The sequence below is a fragment of the Oncorhynchus kisutch genome, linkage group LG26, assembly GCF_002021735.2.
Source record: "Oncorhynchus kisutch isolate 150728-3 linkage group LG26, Okis_V2, whole genome shotgun sequence".
Taxonomy (NCBI): Eukaryota; Metazoa; Chordata; class Actinopteri; order Salmoniformes; family Salmonidae; genus Oncorhynchus; species Oncorhynchus kisutch.
The window spans coordinates 44,251,575-44,271,406 of NC_034199.2; the positions used below are offsets into that span (position 1 = coordinate 44,251,575).

The following is a 19,832-nucleotide window of genomic DNA, read 5'->3' on the forward strand; positions in this document are numbered from 1 at the left end:
TTTTATTTGGATTATTCTGTCTGCTCTCTCCTCAGGCTAGAAACATAGCTGTCTGCATCGAGTTCAAGGACTCTGACGGAGAGGAGGCTGTCTCGCTCAAGGTAAGCTACTACTCATATGACTCCTTCTCAGCAGAGTTCATCAGATGCCACAGTGTCGTTTGGTACAAGAGGAACAGTATACCACTTCGGGGAATAACATTTTATTTAATTTTTTATTTTATTTAACTAGGCAACAAATTCTTATTTTCAATGACAACCTAGGGAACATGAAAGATGGGTGGGTTAACTACCTTGTTCAGGGGCAGAATGACAGATTTTTACCTTGTCAGCTCGGGGATTCAATCTTGCAACCTTTCGGTTACTAGTCCAATGCTCTAACCACTAGGCTACCTGCCACACCAGGGAGCCTAATAACAAAATGATTGTTATTATTACCCACAGTGCATCTATGGTCGACCAGGAGGACCCCTGTTTACAGAGAATGCCTCTGCTGCAGTATCACATCACCAACACAGCCCAGAGTTTTATGATGAGGTACTGATGGGTTTTCTATTCGATTTGATTCATGCTCGCAGTCGACCAGACTGAATCATGCAGAATGCACCGTTACATTTTAAACAATACTTTAGAGTAAGTAGTGAGTAGACGAAGCAGTGGAAGTGTGTATTCTAACCCTGAGCGTGTATGTTCCTGTTCTTGTTCCTCAGTTTAAGATTGCTCTACCCACTCAGCTCAATGAGAAGCACCATCTGCTGTTCACCTTCTTCCACGTCAGCTGTGACAGCAACAGCAAGGCCAGCGCCAAGAAGAGAGACGTGGTGGAGACACAAGGTAGACACCAGACCCAGGATACAGACCCATGTGACTCAGGTCTACATCCAGTCTTAAACCATCCAAACGAATTTTCCCCACTAGAATGATGGATGATTTGTGCCTGTGCCAGTTTCCATTCTTCCCTATTCTCCCAGTGCTGGGTCACTGTTAGGTATGACACTGTCTGCAAGCTTTCCCTATTCTCCCAGTGCTGGGTCACTGTTAGGTATGACACTGTCTGTAAGCTGACTGCCTGTCTTGTCTCTCATTGTTCTTGTCTGTCCTCAGTGGGTTACGCCTGGCTCCCTCTGCTGAAGGATGGCAGGGTGATCATGAATGAGAGTCACGTCCCCGTGGCTGCCAACCTGCCCACTGGCTACCTCAACTGTCAAGAGGTTGTCAGCAAGGTAGCTCTCCCTTCAGACACACACACACACACACACACACACACACACACACACACACACACACACACACACACACACACACACACACACACACACACACACACACACACACACACACATACACACACACAGTCTTGCGCAGCTAACCTTGTGGGGACATACAATTCAGTCCCATTCAAAATCCTATTTTCCCTAACCTCTAAACCTAACCTTAACCCTAACCTTAACCTTAACCCAAAAACCTAACCTTAACCCTAAACCTAATTCTAACCCTAACACTAATTCTAACCTTAACACTAGTTCTAACCCTAACACTAATTCTAACCCTAACACTAATTCTAACCCTAACACTAATTCTAACCTTAACACTAATTCTAACCTTAACCCTAAACCACCTAGAAATAGTATTTGACCTCGGGGGGACTAACAAAATGTCCCCAGTTGGTCAAATTCTTGTTCTGGTCCCCACAAGTATAGTTAAACACACACACATGAGACACACACGAGACACACACACGAGACACACACACACACACACACACACACACACACACACACACACACACACACACACACACACACACACACACACACACACACACCACACACACACACACACACACACACACACACACACACACACACACACACACACACACACACACACACACACGAGACACACACACACACACTATGACTTCCTTTCCCTTTTCCGTGACTCCTTTCCTTTATCACCACACATCTGAAAGAACATAACGGTTTTAAAGAAAAACAGATTTAAACCAATCCAGTCATTTTCTATCAGTCAAATGTAACCTGTAAGTAGGGGAGGAAAGAGAGAGCAACAGAACCTTTCTGAGTGGTACATCGCCTTACAAGGGGCTTGTTGTCTGCCTCAAGGTTGTGTGAGATGTCATTATCTCAGCCAATCAGGGTGAAGTGAAAGCACACAGCAGTGGGACTTAACAATGTTAAGCTAATTGCGTGGGAATACAACATGGCTAAGTTAATGACTGGTAATTAGTTGTTTCAACTTGAGCTTTTAATTCTCTTCTCTGTATTGTATTTGTACCCACCTAGAGTACACTAAAGGCCTTTACTTTACTATACTGTAGGTTAATCCAATACACCACCTTTGTAGTATGATAACCAGTGACTTTGTTTTTAGTATTGTTAAAATATGTCCTATGTCCCACGCAGCAGCATCCTGAAATCAAATGGGTGGATGGAGGCAAGCCTTTGTTCAAGGTGTCCACTCACCTCGTCTCCACTGTGTACACTCAGGTTGGGTTTCATTTCTCAGATTAGTTCAGTGACGTAACCGATACAGGGTTTTTAAATGCATGATCTCCACCGCCTCTTCTAGACATCTTGTTTTCTAACATTCTCCTACTTCTCCTCTCTGTAGGATCAACATTTGCACAATTTCTTTGGTCACTGTCAGAGCACAGAGTCTGCAGCCCAGGGGACAGGAGGAGAGCTGGTCAAGTATCTGAAGGTAAAGCATTGTCAGTGACGGTGGCAACTTCGTGGGCATGACCAGGATGTGTGAAGACCTGTCTGACTGAGGTCTGAAAGACATGACACCTGTTGTTGTGCGCTCCGAATAGGGTGGCTTGAGAGAAAACACGTTAATGTATCCAATCTGGCTCTCGATCTCCCTCCCTCCAACACCTGTCACCCATCACTCTCTCTGCCATCCAGGCTGTCTGATTTACCCAGGATGTTAATAAGTCAGTGCTTGTTTACTCAGGCCTGGGTGGGACAATGCTAGCATTACCCTCGGCTCCAGTCCACAGGTGCTCTCTCCATTTCCCCCCTCTGAACACTGACATGAGCAGAGACACATATTCAGATGAATCTCTTAGGTGCTCGTGTAAACACACTATTCCACACAAACAATGGTCACCCAAGGCCAGGTCTAGCAGAGAGTTGTTTCCCTGGCAGGTTGTCAGATAACTTGGCAGGCCTTGGCCCGTGCGGAGTGATGCACCAACGGGCCGCTCAGGAATTAACTCGTAGGTGTGTGTGATTAACATGCTTGTTCTCAGGTGTGTCCTGTTATTCTTTGCTGCTTCCGTTTCCTGTTACGCAACTGTGTGTTTGGTTTCCGCCGCTCTCGGTGAGATGCAACTCTCACCTCCTCATCAGAGACTGATTAGAGCCGGCTTGGGAGTGCCTGTTTACTGTACGCCACCAAGCACTTAGATTGAAGCTGTTTCTAATGTCATCTCTCCTTACGAGTAATTTTAACAGAAGTCAGTTCTGCTAATGCAGTTACGCCTGTCTTTGATGTGCTTGTGGATGACATTCTGCAGGATCAGCATTTTGCCTCAGAGAAATACAAGGCCTTCAGTGTGTTAGTAAGCCTATGTTCTTCTCTCCTCAGAGTCTACACGCTATGGAGAGTTCTGTGATGATACAGTTCCTGCCCACCACTCTCAACCAGCTATTCCGTGTGTTGACCAGTGCCACCCATGAGGAGGTGGCTGTCAACGTCACCAAGTCAGTAGTGTTAGTCTGTGTCCCAAAATGACACCCTATTCCCCCACAGGGCTCTGGTCAAAAGTAGTGCACTATATAGGGAATAGAGTGCCACTGGGAGACTCCCATAGACACATGTTCTTAATTGGGTTCTCTGCGAGGCCTGAGTATTGACCTGCTCTTACATCTGCTTTCTGTCCCTTTCAGAGTCATGATTCACATTGTTTCCCAGTGCCACGAAGAGGGGCTGGAACACTACCTACGATCATATGTCAAGGTAAGCATGGTACTGGTCCATTTATCATATGCCAAGGTAAGCATTGTACTGGTCCATTTATCATATGCCAAGGTAAGCATGGTACTGGTCCATTTATCATATATCAATATAAGCAAGGTCCTGGTCCATTTATTATATGTCAAGGTAAGCAAGGTACTGATCCATTACATGGTATTTGGTATTTTATTAGGATCCCCATTGGCTGTTGCAAAAGCAGCAGCTACTCTTCCTAGGGTCCACATAGAACATGAAACATAATACAGAATACATAATACATAATACAGAACATCAATAGACAAGAACAGCTCAAATAGAGTCCTACACGTAGCCTACATATCAATACATACACACAAACTATCAAGGTTAAATAGGGGAGAGGTGCTGTGAGGTGTTGCTTTGTCTGTTTTTTAAAATCAGTTTTGCTGTTTATTTGAGCAATATGAGATGGAAGGAAGTTCCATGCAATAAGGGCTCTATATAATAATATACGCTTTCTTGAATTTGTTCTGGATTTGGGGACTATGAAAAGACCCCCGGTGGCATGTCTGGTGGGATAAGTGTGTGTGTCAGAGCTGTATGTAAGTTGACTATACAAACAATTTGGGATTTTCAACACATGAATGTTTCTTATAAAAAGAAGAAGTGATGCAGTCAGTCTCTCCTCAACTCTTAACCAAGAGAGACGGCAGCATAGTATTTATATCAGCCCTCTGATTACATTTAAGAGCAAAACGTGCCGCTCTGTTCTGGGCTAGCTGCAGTGTAACTACAGTGGCTTGCGAAAGTATTCACCCCCTTGGCATTTTTCCTATGTTGTTGCCTTTTAACCTGGAATTAAAATAGATTTTTGGGTGGTTTGTATCATTTTATTTACACAACATGCCTACCACTTTTAAGATGTAAACTATTTTTTATTGTGAAACGAACAAGAAATGAGACAAAAATACAGAACTTGAGCATGAATAACTATTCACCCCCAAAGGCAATACTTTGTAGAGCCACCTTCTGCAGCAATTATAGCTGCAAGTCTCTTGGGTTATGTCTCTATAAGCTTGGCAAGTCTAGCCACTGGGATTTTTGCCCATTCTTCAAGACAAAACTGCTCCAGCTCCTTCAAGTTGGATGGGTTCTGCTGGTGTACAGCAATCTTTTAAGTCCTACCACAGATTCTCAATTGGATTGAGGTGTGGACTTTGACTAGGCCATTCCAAGACTTTTAAATGTGTCCCCTTAAACCACTCGAGTGTTGCTTTAGCAGTATGCTTCGGGTCATTGTCCTGCTGTTTGTCTTATCTGGAAGAGACTGACTGCATCACTTCTTCTTTTTATAAGAAATATTAATGTCTTGAAAATCCCAAATTGTTTGCATAGTCAACTTACACACAGCTCTGACAGACACACTTATTATGCTTCACTGTGGGGATGTTGTTCTCGGGGTGATGAGAGGTGTTGGGTTTGCACCAGACATGCATTTTAGTCTCATCTCACCAGAGTACCTTCTTCCATATGAATGGGGAGTCTCCCACATGCCTTTTGGCAAACACCAAACGCATTTGCAAATTTTTTTCTTTAAGGAATAGCTTTTTTTATGGACACTCTTCCGTAAAGACCAGCTGTGGAGTGTACGGCTTAAAATGGTCCTATGGACAGATACTCCAATGTTTGCTGTGGAGCTTTGCAGCTCCTTCAGGGTTATCTTTGGTCTCTTTGTTGCCTCTCTGATTAATGCCCTCCTTGCCTGGTCCGTGAGTTTTGGTGGGCGGCCCTCTCTTGGCAGGTTTGTTGTGGTGCCATATTCTTTCCATTTAAAAAAAATGATTTAATGGTGCTCCGTGGGATATTCAAAGTTTCTTGTATTTTTTTATAACCCAACCCTGATCTATACTTCTCCACAACTTTGTCCCTGACCTGTTTGGAGAGCCTTCTGAAGGTAATTGGTTGCACCAGATCTTATTTAGCTTCATTCATAGTAAAGGGGGTGAATTCATATGCACACACCACTTTTCAGTTAGGTTTTTTTAGCATTTCTTGATACAAGTGAACTTTTTAAATTTCACTTCACAAATTTGGACTATTTTGTGTATGTCCATTACATGAAGTCCAAATAAAAATATATTTAAATTACAGGTTGTAGTGCAACAAAATAGGAAAAACGCCAAGGGAGATCAATACTTTTTCAAGGCACTGTAGGTCTTTCCTTGTAGCACTGGACCACACGACTGGACAATAATCAAGATTAGACAAAACTAGAGCCTTCAGGACTTGCTTTGTGGAGTGTGGTGCAAAAAAAGCAGAGGATCTCTTTATTACGGCCAGACCTCTCCCCATCTTTACAACCATTGAATCTATATGTTTTGACCATCACAGTTTACAATCTAAGGTAACACCAAGTAATTTAGTCTCCTCAACTTTGTCAACAGCCACACCATTCATTACCAGATTCAGCTGAGGTCTAGAACTTAAGGAATGATTTGTACCAAATGCAACGCTCTTAGTTTTAGAGATGTTCAGGACAAGTTTATTACTGGCCACCCATTCCAAAACAGACTGCAACTCTTTGTTAAGGGTTTCAGTGACTCCATTAGCTGTGGTTGCTGATGTGTATATGGTTGAATCATAAGCATACATGGACACACATGCTTTGTTTAATGCCAGTGGCAGGTCATTGGTAAAAATAGAAAAGAGTAGAGGGCCTAGAGAGCTGCCCTGCGGTACACCACACTTTACATGTTTGACATTAGAGAAGCTTCCATTAAATATAACCCTCTGAGTTCTATTAGATATAGAGTCAGCTACCATCCTCAGTAGCTTTCCATCGAAGTTGTCAATGCCAGGAGGTTTGTCATTATTGATCGATAACAATAATCTTTCCACCTCTCCCACACTAACTTTATAAAATTCTAACTTTCAAAGCTTTTCTTTAATTATTTGTTTTTTATCCATGAATACAATTGCTCACTGTTCGTTGTTGGCATTTCCTGCCCAAGTTTGCCCACTTTGCCAATTAAATAATCATTAAAATAATTGGCAACATCAAATTGTTTTGTGATGAATAAGTCATCTGATTGGATGAAAGATGGAGTTGAACGTCTTTCTGCACATCATTTCATTTAAAGTACTCCAAAGTTTTTTTCCAACATTCTTTATATCATTCATCTTGGCTTCATAATACAGTTTATTCTTCTTTTTGTTGAGTTTAGTCACATAATTTCTCAATTTGCACTAAGTTAGCCAGGTAAGCATGGTACTGGTCCATTTGTCATAGGGCACAATTACTTACTGTGTAGTTGTAGAACATGATGTTGTTTTTTTCTCCCTCCCTGGTTCAGTATGTGTTTAAGACCGAGCCATACACATCCTCTACCACGAGAACAGTTCACGAGGAGCTGGCCAAAGCCATGACTGCAATTCTAAAGCCTTCCACAGACTTCCTCACCAGCAACAAATTGCTAAAGGTAATGAACAGCACAGCAACAGGGTGAATAAGGGTTTTCTGGACATTTACATCAAGTTTCATGTTTGCATTGATTTGTATTTGTTTCTGTATCTCTGTTTCGTAGTACTCGTGGTATTTCTTCGAAGCCTTAGTGAAGTCCATGGCACAGTACTTGATTGAGAGCAGTAAAGTGAGGGTAAGTCTGTCGTGACACTTGACTAAAGCCAAGACTTCATTTTTTTCTATGATATAAATGTCAGCTTAACATTTTGAGCTCCTAACATGCGCAGCAATGTGGGCTGCCACAGTCCTCACACAGAATAAAGCACAGCCATGTCTCATAACTAACCATCACTTCAACGCTATCCACAGCAGTCTCCCCTAACCAACCATAGCCCTGAGTTTCCTCCCTGGCATGGCCATGTATAATCAGGAAGCTGCTGTAGGAACCTTTACTGTCCCTCAGGAGTGTGCCACACTGAACAGAGGAAACAGGGAGTTTCCATTAAGTGTTGCTCCCTCTACTGTGGTTCTGTGGTGGCTCACTGGGATGGCCTCCCTCTAGGAATAGCTGTGGTGGGGTCAGAAACACAACCTGGGATGGCCTCTCTCTGGGAACAGCTGTGGTGGGGTCAGAAACACAACCTGGGATGGCCTCCCTCTAGGAATAGCTGTGGTGGGGTCAGAAACTCAACCTGGGATGGCCTCTCTCTGGGAACAGCTGTGGTGGGGTCAGAAACACAACCTGGGATGGCCTCTCTCTGGGAACAGCTGTGGTGGGGTCAGAAACACAACCTGGGATGGCCTCTCTCTGGGAACAGCTGTGGTGGGGTCAGAAACACAACCTGGGATGGCCTCTCTCTGGGAACAGCTGTGGTGTGGTCAGAAAGAAAACAGCAATGTGTTGTTGGAAGTGTGGAGCTCCTCAAGGACCACATTGAGAAGTTGCATAGTACTTTCATATGTCATATATCCTCTGGGCACTTCTGGAATACTAACGCTAAATCAATCTCACAGTAACAGCTGTGACAGTAACAACAGTAACAGCTGTGACAGTAACAACAGTAACAGCTGTGACAGTAACAGCTGTGACAGTAACAACAGTAACAGCTGTGACAGGAACAACAGTAACAGCTGTGACAGTAACAACAGTAACAGCTGTGACAGTAACAGCTGTGACAGTAACAACAGTAACAGCTGTGACAGTAACAGCTGTGACAGTAACAACAGTAACAGCTGTGACAGTAACAACAGTAACAGCTGTGACAGTAACAGCTGTGACAGTAACAACAGTAACAGCTGTGACAGTAACAACAGTAACAGCTGTGACAGTAACAGCTGTGACAGTAACAACAGTAACAACTCTGACCGTAACAGCTGTGACAATAACAGCTGTGAGAGTAACAACACTGACAGTAACAGCTCTGATAGTAACAGCTGTGACAGTAACAACAGTAACAACTCTGATAGTAACAACAGTGACAGTAACATCTGTGACAGTAACAACAGTAACAACTCTGATAGTAACAACACTGACAGTAACAGCTGTGACTATCAACTCTGACAGTAACAGCTGTGACTAACAACTCTGACAGTAACAACTCTGATAGTAACAACAGTGACAGTAACATCGCTGACAGTAACAGCTGTGACAGTAACAACTCTGACATTAACAACTGTGACAGTAACATCGCTGACAGTAACAGCTGTGACAGTAACAACTCTGACAGTAACAACAGTGACAGTAACATCGCTGACAGTAACAGCTGTGACAGTAACAACTCTGACAGTAACAGCTGTGACAGTAACAACTCTGACAGTAACAACTCTGACAGTAACAACTCTGACAGTAACAGCTGTGACAGTAACAACTCTGACAGTAACAACTCTGACAGTAACAACAGTAACAGCTCTGATAGTAACAACTGTGACAGTAACAGCTGTGACAGTAACAACTCTGACAGTAACAGCTGTGACAGTAACAGCGCTGACAGTAACAACTTGTCTCTATTTCTCAGGTGTCCAGGAACCAGCGTTTCTCGGCCGGTTTCCACCACACGGTGGAGACCCTGGTCAACATGATGATGCCCCACATCACCCAGAAGTACAAGGACAACTTGGACGCAGCCCGCAACGCCAACCACAGCCTGGCTGTCTTCATCAAGGTCAGCTGGCGCCATCTGATTGGCTAGACGGGCACACATGGTCATCCTTGTGCTCTACTGAAATACCCATTTTCTTCCTGTGTCCACAGCGCTGTTTGACCCTCATGGACAGAGGCTTTGTCTTCAAGCAGATCAACCACTACATCCACTGCTTTGTGCCTGGAGACCCCAGGGTAGTTCTCATGATGTTATGATTATGTTGAGTTATTACAATACCATTCATATTTCCACCACTATACCTTAGGAGTAACACTTGTGTACATGTGTCTTGTTTTCAGACTCTTTTTGAGTTCAAGTTTGAGTTCCTGCGTGTCATATGCAACCACGAGCACTACATCCCCTTGAATCTGCCCATGCCTTTTGGAAATGGGAGGATACAGAGATTTCAAGGTGAGCAAAATACAATATACAGTATGAAGGTTATACCAGGGCTGTATGGGATACTTCCATTGTACTAACCTGAAACCACAATGCAATACAGTAATATGATGTTGGGAAAGCTGTCTGCCAAAGTTGAAGGATCCTGTCCATTTTGTGTTCAATCAATCAATCAAATGTATTTATAAAGCCCTTTTTACATCAGCCGATGACACAGAGTGCTTTACAGAAACCCAGCCTAAAACCCCAAACAGCAAGCAATGCAGGTGTAGAAGCACGGTGTCTAGGAATAACTCCCCAGAAAGGCAGGAATCTAGGAAGAAACCTAGAGAGGAACCAGGCTATGAGGTGTGGCCAGTCCTCTTCTGGCTGTACCGGGTGTAGATTATAACAGAACATGACCAAGATGTTCAAATGTTCATAGATGACCAGCATGGTCAGATAACAATAATCACAGTGGTTGTAGTGTTCAGAGTGTTTTAAATTGCTTTTCCATCTCATCAAACTCAAGCACACTACCTACCGTGCATTCAGAAAGTATTCAGTCCCAGGTTGTCATTATGGGGTATTGTGTGTAGATTGCTGAGGAAATGTTTCATTTGATTCATTTCAGAATAAGACTGTAACAAAATGTGGAACAAGTCAAGGGGTGTGAATTCTTTCCTATTGCACTATATGCTGTCAAAGTTCTGAAATACCACCTATACTGTCCTGATAGACCTATACTGTCCTGATAGACCTATACTGTCCTGATAGACCCCTACCTATACTATCCTGATAGACCTATACTGTCCTGATAGACCCCTACCTATACTGTCCTGATAGACCCCTACCCATACTGTCCTAATAGACCTATACTGTCCTGATAGACCTATACTGTCCTGATAGACCCCTACCTATACTGTCCTGATAGACCTATACTGTCCTGATAGACCTATACTGTCCTGATAGAACCCTACCTATACTATCCTGATAGACCTATACTGTCCTGATAGACCCCTACCTATACTGTCCTGATGGACCACTACCTATACTGTCCTGATAGACCCCTACCTATACTGTCCTAATAGACCTATACTGTCCTGATAGACCCCTACCTATACTGTCCTGATATACCTATACTGTCCTGATAGACCTATACTGTCCTGATAGACCCCTACCTATACTGTCCTGATAGACCCCTACCTATACTGTCCTGATAGACCTATACTGTCCTGATAGACCCCTACCTATACTGTCCTGATAGACCTATACTGTCCTGATAGACCCTTACCTATACTGTCCTGATAGACCCCTACCTATACTGTCCTGATAGACCCCTACCTATACTGTCCTGATAGACCCCTACCTATACTGTCCTGATAGACCCCTACCTATACTGTCCTGATAGACCCCTACCTATACTGTCCTGATAGACCTATACTGTCCTGATAGACCTATACTGTCCTGATAGACCCCTACCTATACTGTCCTGATAGACCCCTACCTATACTGTCCTGATAGACCCCTACCTATACTGTCCTGATAGACCCCTACCTATACTGACCTGATAGACCCCTACCTATACTGTCCTGATAGACCCCTACCTATACTGTCCTGATAGACCCCTACCTATACTGTCCTGATAGACCCCTACCTATACTGTCCTGATAGACCCCTACCTATACTGTCCTGATAGACCTATACTGTCCTGATAGACCCCTACCTATACTGTCCTGATAGACCCCTACCTATACTGTCCTGATAGACCCCTACCTATACTGTCCTGATAGACCCCTACCTATACTGTCCTGATAGACCTATACTGTCCTGATAGACCTATACTGTCCTGATAGACCCCTACCTATACTGTCCTGATAGACCCCTACCTATACTGTCCTGATAGACCCCTACCTATACTGTCCTGATAGACCCCTACCTATACTGACCTGATAGACCCCTACCTATACTGTCCTGATAGACCCCTACCTATACTGTCCTGATAGACCCCTACCTATACTGTCCTGATAGACCCCTACCTATACTGTCCTGATAGACCCCTACCTATACTGTCCTGATAGACCTATACTGTCCTGATAGACCCTTACCTATACTGTCCTGATAGACCCTTACCTATACTGTCCTGATAGACCCCTACCTATACTGTCCTGATAGACCCCTACCTATACTGTCTTGATAGACCCCTACCTATACTGTCCTGATAGACCCCTACCTATACTGTCCTGATAGACACCTACCTATACTGTCCTGATAGAACTATACTGTCCTGATAGACCCCTACCTATACTGTCCTGATAGACCTATACTGTCCTGATAGACCCCTACCTATACTGTCCTGATAGACCTATACTGTCCTGATAGACCCCTACCTATACTGTCCTGATAGACCTATACTGTCCTGATAGACCTATACTGTCCTGATAGACCCCTACCTATACTGTCCTGATAGACCCCTACCTATACTGTCCTGATAGACCTATACTGTCCTGATAGACCCCTACCTATACTGTCCTGATAGACCCCTACCTATACTGTCCTGATAGACCTATACTGTCCTGATAGACCCCTACCTATACTGTCCTGATAGACACTTACCTATACTGTCTTGATAGACCTATACTGTCCTGATAGACCCCTACCTATACTGTCCTGATAGACCCCTACCTATACTGTCCTGATAGACCTATACTGTCTTGATAGACCCCTACCTATACTGTCCTGATAGACCTATACTGTCCTGATAGACCCCTACCTATACTGTCCTGATAGACCCCTACCTATACTGTCCTGATAGACCCCTACCTATACTGTCCTGATAGACCTATACTGTTCTTAAAGACCCCTACCCTTCAGGTAGGGAGTGAGGGAGGGAGAGGGTGAGGGAGAGGGAGAATTGTTTGGGCCTCAAATAGTTCTTATTTCTTTGGAATGTGTGACTATAGCAGTAGGTTTGTCTCTGAGGCGTTGGAACCAGTCTATTTAAGGTCAAACGTCGGCTCTGGCAAACATCAAATCAGTGCATCAGTTCAAACATCAGTTCAGTGCTTCAGTTCAAACATCAGTTCAGTGCTTCAGTTCAAACATCAGTTCAGTGCTTCAGTTCAAACATCAGTTCAGTGCTTCAGTTCAAACATCAGTTCAGTGCTTCAGTTCAAACATCAGTTCAGTGCTTCAGTTCAAACATCAGTTCAGTGCTTCAGTTCAAACATCAGTTCAGTGCTTCAGTTCAAACATCAACTCAGTGCTTCAGTTCAAACATCAACTCAGTGCTTCAGTTCAAACATCAGTTCAGTGCTTCAGTTCAAACATCAGTTCAGTGCTTCAGTTCAAACATCAGTTCAGTGCTTCAGTTCAAACATCAACTCAGTGCTTCAGTTCAAACATCAACTCAGTGCTTCAGTTCAAACATCAGTTCAGTGCTTCAGTTCAAACATCAACTCAGTGCTTCAGTTCAAACATCAGTTCAGTGCTTCAGTTCAAACATCAGTTCAGTGCTGCGGTTGTGTTGTTGTTTACATCATAGCAGATTGTTCAGGTCGTCTTTCTAACGTCCATCTCCTGTTTGTCCTCCGCCCAGACCTCCAGTTGGACTACTCGCTGACAGACGACTTCTGTAAGAACCACTTCCTGGTTGGGCTGTTGCTGCGGGAGGTGGGCGGGGCCTTGCAGGAGTTCCGGGAGATCCGTCAGGTATCCATCCACGTGCTCAAGAACCTGATGGTCAAGCACACCTTCGACGAGCGCTACACTTCCAAGGTAAGCAGCCCAGTCATCTCTGTCTCTTTCCTCTCTAGTCATTTAGAAATTCCTCATAAGGGTAAAGGAAGTTGATTTAATCAGATGATCTGTATTTCAGAGCCAGCAGGCTAGGTTGGCCACCCTTTACCTGCCCCTGTTTGGTCTGCTCCAGGAGAACGTCCACAGGCTCAACGTGAAGGAAGTTTCCCCATTCACCATCAACTACTCCAACAATGTAAGGCTTCTATCTCGTGGCTGGCTACGACCACAACTCAAATCAACAGCGTAAGGCTGCCATCTAGTGGCTGGCTACGACCACAACTCAAATCAACAGAGTAAGGCTGCTAACTAGTGGCTGGCTACAACCACAACTCAAATCAACAGCGTAAGGCTGCTAACTAGTGGCTGGCTACGACCACAACTCAAATCAACAGCGTAAGGCTGCCATCTAGTGGCTGGCTACGACCACAACTCAAATCAACAGCGTCAGGCTGCTAACTAGTGGCTGGCTACGACCACAACTCAAATCAACAGCGTCAGGCTGCAAACTAGTGGCTGTTTACGACCACAACTCAAATCAACAGCGTAAGGCTGCCATCTAGTGGCTGGCTACGACCACACTTCAAATCCCTAACTGCAAAGACTTGACTCATGGTTCATTTTCCTTTCAGAATGGAAGAGATGATCCACTCTTGGGCAACACCGTGATGTTTACGCCTCCGAGGTCCAGTACTTTTTTCGACAACAGTTTGCACAAGGATTTGTTTGGAGTCATCTCTGGCACCGGTGAGATTCAGTGTCCTTTTGGCACCGATGTGAGATTTAACTCATGTTGTCCAGTGGTGATTGAGGGACACAAGGGTCATATATTTAACCATGCTGACGTTTCTATGTTCTTCAGCCTCCCCTCATGCATCCTCTACCCCCAACGTTAACTCTGTCCGCCACACTGACTCTCGGGGCTCCCTAATCAGCACTGACTCTGGAAACAGCCTTCATGAGAAGAGCAACGATAAGAACAACTCTCTGGACAAGGTACCGTGGACTCATACTACAGCCACTGTCATGGACCATTACTTAAAGATGATCATGTTTACTTATCATTGGTAAAATCACTGCAGGCTGAGATCTGCTTGACATCAGTTACTGAGGGTCGAGCCAATGCCTGAGGACTGTAGCACATGGCTACTGCAGTGATGTTAGTCTGTTAGTGTTAGTCTGTTAGTCTGTTAATGGTAGTCTGTTAGTCTGTTAGTGGTAGTCTGTTAGTCTGTTTTTCTGTTAGTATTAGTCTGTTAGTCTGTTTTTCTGTTAGTCTAGTTAGGCTAGAAATATATTTGGGTGGGGTCAATATGAGTTTCAGCAGCTATTTAGTTGGTCAGATTTAGGCCACAGATTTATTTGAGGATTTTCCATGCATCGTTTTCAGTATTTTCACAGACAGACACATGAGAGGTACACCTGTTATACCAGTGACAGTTATAAGGTTAGTGCCTGTTAACTTGTCATTGACTTCTCCATCCACCTACCCACTACTGCTGCTGGCAGAAGGAGAATTTCAGGTGGAGACACTCTGCCAATATGCTACGCTTATTTTCCCAACCCGAGGACTCCATTCGCTCCAAACACGCCACCATGGACTTTATGGCTCACTGTCCCCAGTATCTCAGAGAATCATGACTCCCACCACTCCACTCCAAGTACAGAATTATAATAAACATCCCTCACCCTTACCTTCTCCCCTTCCTCCCAAGAGTGTCCTGTGTGTGTTTTAGTCTTTGCCGAGGTCCTTTCTTTGCCAGGAGGATGATACACAGTTTAATCTCTGGTGCAATGAAGCACAGCTACTGCTTTCTGGTTTTCCGTAGGAGTGACACTGAAGCATGCAACCCGGCTGGAGTCTGTTTATTTCTGATCTCCCTCTTTTAGCTGTAAGAGTTATAGAGGACTGTTCTCAGAACTCTAGAACTTAGGGCTGGCACGGTTATCCTTTACGGATTCTCAACAACACAATGAAACTTTGTTGCTCCTTGCTGAAACAAGACAGGTGATGTAGAGAACAAGTATTCGGTTGCCTAGGCAACGCCCTCCTCCTCCATTCAGAAGCACACAGACATATGCCGTCAGGAGCTGAGGAAAAGGAGAACATTTGATTGGTTATAAATGTTTCGACACATTGTAGAGTCCATGCGCCAACGAAGGAAGGCTGTTCTGAGGGCAAAAGGGTGGAGGTATAACTCAATATTAGGAAGGTGTTCCTAAGTTTAGCCGCTAACTCAAATAAAATCAAATCAAATTTATTTATATAGCCCTTCGTACATCAGCTGATATCTCAAAGTGCTGTACAGAAACCCAGCCTAAAACCCCAAACAGCAAGCAATGCAGGTGTAGAAGCACGGTGGCTAGGAAAAACTCCCTAGAAAGGCCAATACCTAGGAAGAAACCTAGAGAGGAACCAGGCTATGTGGGGTGGCCAGTCCTCTTCTGGCTGTGCCGGGTGGAGATTATAACAGAACATGGCCAAGATGTTCAAATGTTCATAAATGACCAGCATGGTCGAATAATAATAAGGCAGAACAGTTGAAACTGGAGCAGCAGCACAGTCAGGTGGAAGTTGAAACTGGAGCAGCAGCATGGCCAGGTGGACTGGGGACAGCAAGGAGTCATCATGTCAGGTAGTCCTGGGGCATGGTCCTAGGGCTCAGGACAGTTGAAACTGGAACAGCAGCATGGCCAGGTGGACTGGGGACAGCAAGGAGTCATCATGTCAGGTAGTCCTGGGGCATGGTCCTAGGGCTCAGGTCCTCCGAGAGAGAGAAAGAAAGAGAGAAGGAGAGAATTAGAGAACGCACACTTAGATTCACACAGGACACCGAATAGGACAGGAGAAGTACTCCAGATATAACAAACTGACCCCAGCCCCCCGACACATAAACTACTGCAGCATAAATACTGGAGGCTGAGACAGGAGGGGTCAGGAGACACTGTGGCCCCATCCGAGGACACCCCCGGACAGGGCCAAACAGGAAGTATTAACTATCTCTGTCAACAAGATATGGCTTCAGTCTGTTAGCTCTGGTCTACACTAACTCACCGCTGGTAAAGGAAAACGCTGTATTTTCCCACGCTGTGGTAGATCTGCTACTCCACTGCTTCCTGCTCTCTGTCCCGGCTTGGAGAGTGCTTTGTTGCTTCCTGCTCTCTGTCCCGGCTTGGAGAGTGCTTTGTTGCTTCCTGCTCTCTGTCCCGGCTTGGAGAGTGCTTTGTTGATTCTTGCTTCCTGCTCTCTGTCCCGGCTTGGAGAGTGCTTTGTTGATTCCTGCTTCCTGCTCTCTGTCCCAGCTTGGAGAGTGCTTTGTTGATTCCTGCTTCCTGCTCTCTGTCCCGGCTTGGAGAGTGCTTTGTTGATTCCTGCTTCCTGCTCTCTGTCCCAGCTTGGAGAGTGCTTTGTTGATTCCAGCTTCCTGCTCTCTGTCCCGGTTTGGAGAGTGCTTTGTTGATTCCCGCTTCCTGCTCTCTGTCCCGGCTTGGATAGTGATTAAGCCCTGCACGTACAACTGATCTGACAATCTCCCCTGCATCTAGAGCCCAGAAGGGCCTGAGTGACTGACTCCATTAGTCAGTTAGGCACCATGAGTACCCTGTGCTTGCTGCCAGCCATTACAGTAGGCTTACCTGCTTATGAGTGCATCATATGAATGTAAATGTATAGGAGATAGATGCACTGAAGGTACTTTAGTATTACATCATCAGAAATAGATGCACTGAAGGTACTTTAGTATTACATCATCAGAAATAGATGTACTGAAGGTACTTTAGTATTACATCATCAGAAATAGATGTACTGAAGGTACTTTAGTATTACATCATCAGAAATAGATGTACTGAAGGTACTTTAGTATTACATCATCAGAAATAGATGTACTGAAGGTACTTTAGTATTACATCATCAGAAATAGATGTACTGAAGGTACTTTAGTATTACATCATCAGAAATAGATGTACTGAAGGTACTTTAGTATTACATCATCAGAAATAGATGTACTGAAGGTACTTTAGTATTACATCATCAGAAATAGATGTACTGAAGGTACTTTAGTATTACATCATCAGAAATAGATGTACTGAAGGTACTTTAGTATTACATCATCAGAAATAGATGTACTGAAGGTACTTTAGTATTACATCATCAGAAATAGATGTACTGAAGGTACTTTAGTATTACATCATCAGAAATAGATGCACTGAAGGTACTTTAGTATTACATCATCAGAAATAGATGCACTGAAGGTACTTTAGTATTACATCATCAGAAATAGATGTACTGAAGGTACTTTAGTATTACATCATCAGAAATAGATGTACTGAAGGTACTTTAGTATTACATCATCAGAAATAGATGTACTGAAGGTACTTTAGTATTACATCATCAGAAATAGATGTACTGAAGGTACTTTAGTATTACATCATCAGAAATAGATGTACTGAAGGTACTTTAGTATTACATCATCAGAAATAGATGTACTGAAGGTACTTTAGTATTACATCATCAGAAATAGATGTACTGAAGGTACTTTAGTATTACATCATCAGAAATAGATGCACTGAAGGTACTTTAGTATTACATCATCAGAAATAGATGTACTGAAGGTACTTTAGTATTACATCATCAGAAATAGATGTACTGAAGGTACTTTAGTATTACATCATCAGAAATAGATGTACTGAAGGTACTTTAGTATTACATCATCAGAAATAGATGTACTGAAGGTACTTTAGTATTACATCATCAGAAATAGATGTACTGAAGGTACTTTAGTATTACATCATCAGAAATAGATGTACTGAAGGTACTTTAGTATTACATCATCAGAAATAGATGTACTGAAGGTACTTTAGTATTACATCATCAGAAATAGATGTACTGAAGGTACTTTAGTATTACATCATCAGAAATAGATGTACTGAAGGTACTTTAGTATTACATCATCAGAAATAGATGTACTGAAGGTACTTTAGTATTACATCATCAGAAATAGATGTACTGAAGGTACTTTAGTATTACATCATCAGAAATAGATGTACTGAAGGTACTTGAGTCTATCATTGAACTGATCATGTAATACTAACGTTTAAGGTACAGAAATCAGCATTCAAAATTCTTTAGTATCTTATTTTTTCCTACCCTTTTTGCCTGATCAAACATGTACAGATGACCATACATTAAGAACAACAACATGATACATTTGAACAACAAGCACAAATCTCCCAATAGCATTACTGTTCTGAATAGAGCAGTACCACAGGTTGTCAGTAGCGAGTGTTGTAGTGTAATTTAGCTGATCTCTGACCTCCCTCAGAGCCAGCCAGCGTCAGCTCTGAGCGGCAGCCTGCTGCGTTGTGACAAGCTGGACCAGGCTGAGATCAAGAGCCTGCTCATGTGCTTCCTCCACGTCCTCAAGAGCATGTCTGAGGGTAAGACTTCACCGCTCTCTACTCGAGCACTTCATTTGATTTTCTTTTATTATTTTTTTTCGTGCACTACTTTTGTTTAACAAGGGCCCATAGGGTACTTTAGGATACAGGGTACCATGTAGGACACACATATAACCCTTCGCCTCTCCTTCGTTCAGATGCTCTGTTTACCTACTGGAACAAGGCCTCGTCTACTGAGCTCATGGACTTCTTCACTCTCGTAGAGTAAGCATCGGACTGTCAGCTTAACCTTGTCATTGTCCCCATGCTACTTTATACCATTTTACTGTATAGATTGAGTATGTTTAAGCATCTTTTTATTAGCCGCAATGAGTAACAATGAGTCTAATGCTTTTTGTCTCCAGAGTGTGTCTCCATCAATTCAGATATATAGGAAAGAGATGCATCGCAAGGTAATGTTGCTGTCCGAAAGGTTCAATTGAAGCTTTTATGTAAAACCTGTAGATGAGACTAAATGACTTCATTTATTACACCATTTGTTGATAGTTATCGTGTTGAAAATGTTGCTGTTTTAATGTCAGTGTGAATATTGTCCAATCCATTTTAATGTGATAGTACACCACAAGCTGTTCCATATCTACTGAAGATGCTATGAATGTTTTCTAGTAGCACCTGAGATCGTTTGAATGACACAAC

At 43.4% G+C, this 19,832-nt stretch overlaps 1 protein-coding gene across 24 annotated transcripts in view; it reads left to right on the forward strand.

Moving 5' to 3' along the window:
* Positions 1 to 19,832, forward strand: part of LOC109870770 (dedicator of cytokinesis protein 9) — a 166,269-nt gene that overhangs the window by 118,754 nt on the left and 27,683 nt on the right. For 23 of the 24 annotated variants that reach the window (XM_031805971.1, XM_031805987.1, XM_031805986.1 and 20 more), the window contains 20 exons: positions 36 to 101; positions 444 to 536; positions 710 to 833; positions 1,104 to 1,222; positions 2,423 to 2,506; positions 2,631 to 2,720; positions 3,612 to 3,727; positions 3,914 to 3,983; positions 7,313 to 7,438; positions 7,544 to 7,615; positions 9,438 to 9,584; positions 9,674 to 9,757; positions 9,863 to 9,974; positions 13,540 to 13,718; positions 13,819 to 13,935; positions 14,372 to 14,486; positions 14,602 to 14,735; positions 19,061 to 19,175; positions 19,334 to 19,400; positions 19,541 to 19,588. In XM_031805971.1, coding sequence (XP_031661831.1) covers positions 36 to 101; positions 444 to 536; positions 710 to 833; positions 1,104 to 1,222; positions 2,423 to 2,506; positions 2,631 to 2,720; positions 3,612 to 3,727; positions 3,914 to 3,983; positions 7,313 to 7,438; positions 7,544 to 7,615; positions 9,438 to 9,584; positions 9,674 to 9,757; positions 9,863 to 9,974; positions 13,540 to 13,718; positions 13,819 to 13,935; positions 14,372 to 14,486; positions 14,602 to 14,735; positions 19,061 to 19,175; positions 19,334 to 19,400; positions 19,541 to 19,588 — 2,078 coding nt within the window. The remainder of the gene's footprint in view (positions 1 to 35; positions 102 to 443; positions 537 to 709; positions 834 to 1,103; positions 1,223 to 2,422; positions 2,507 to 2,630; positions 2,721 to 3,611; positions 3,728 to 3,913; positions 3,984 to 7,312; positions 7,439 to 7,543; positions 7,616 to 9,437; positions 9,585 to 9,673; positions 9,758 to 9,862; positions 9,975 to 13,539; positions 13,719 to 13,818; positions 13,936 to 14,371; positions 14,487 to 14,601; positions 14,736 to 19,060; positions 19,176 to 19,333; positions 19,401 to 19,540; positions 19,589 to 19,832) is intronic. The other variant, XM_031805968.1, reaches the window with a different exon arrangement.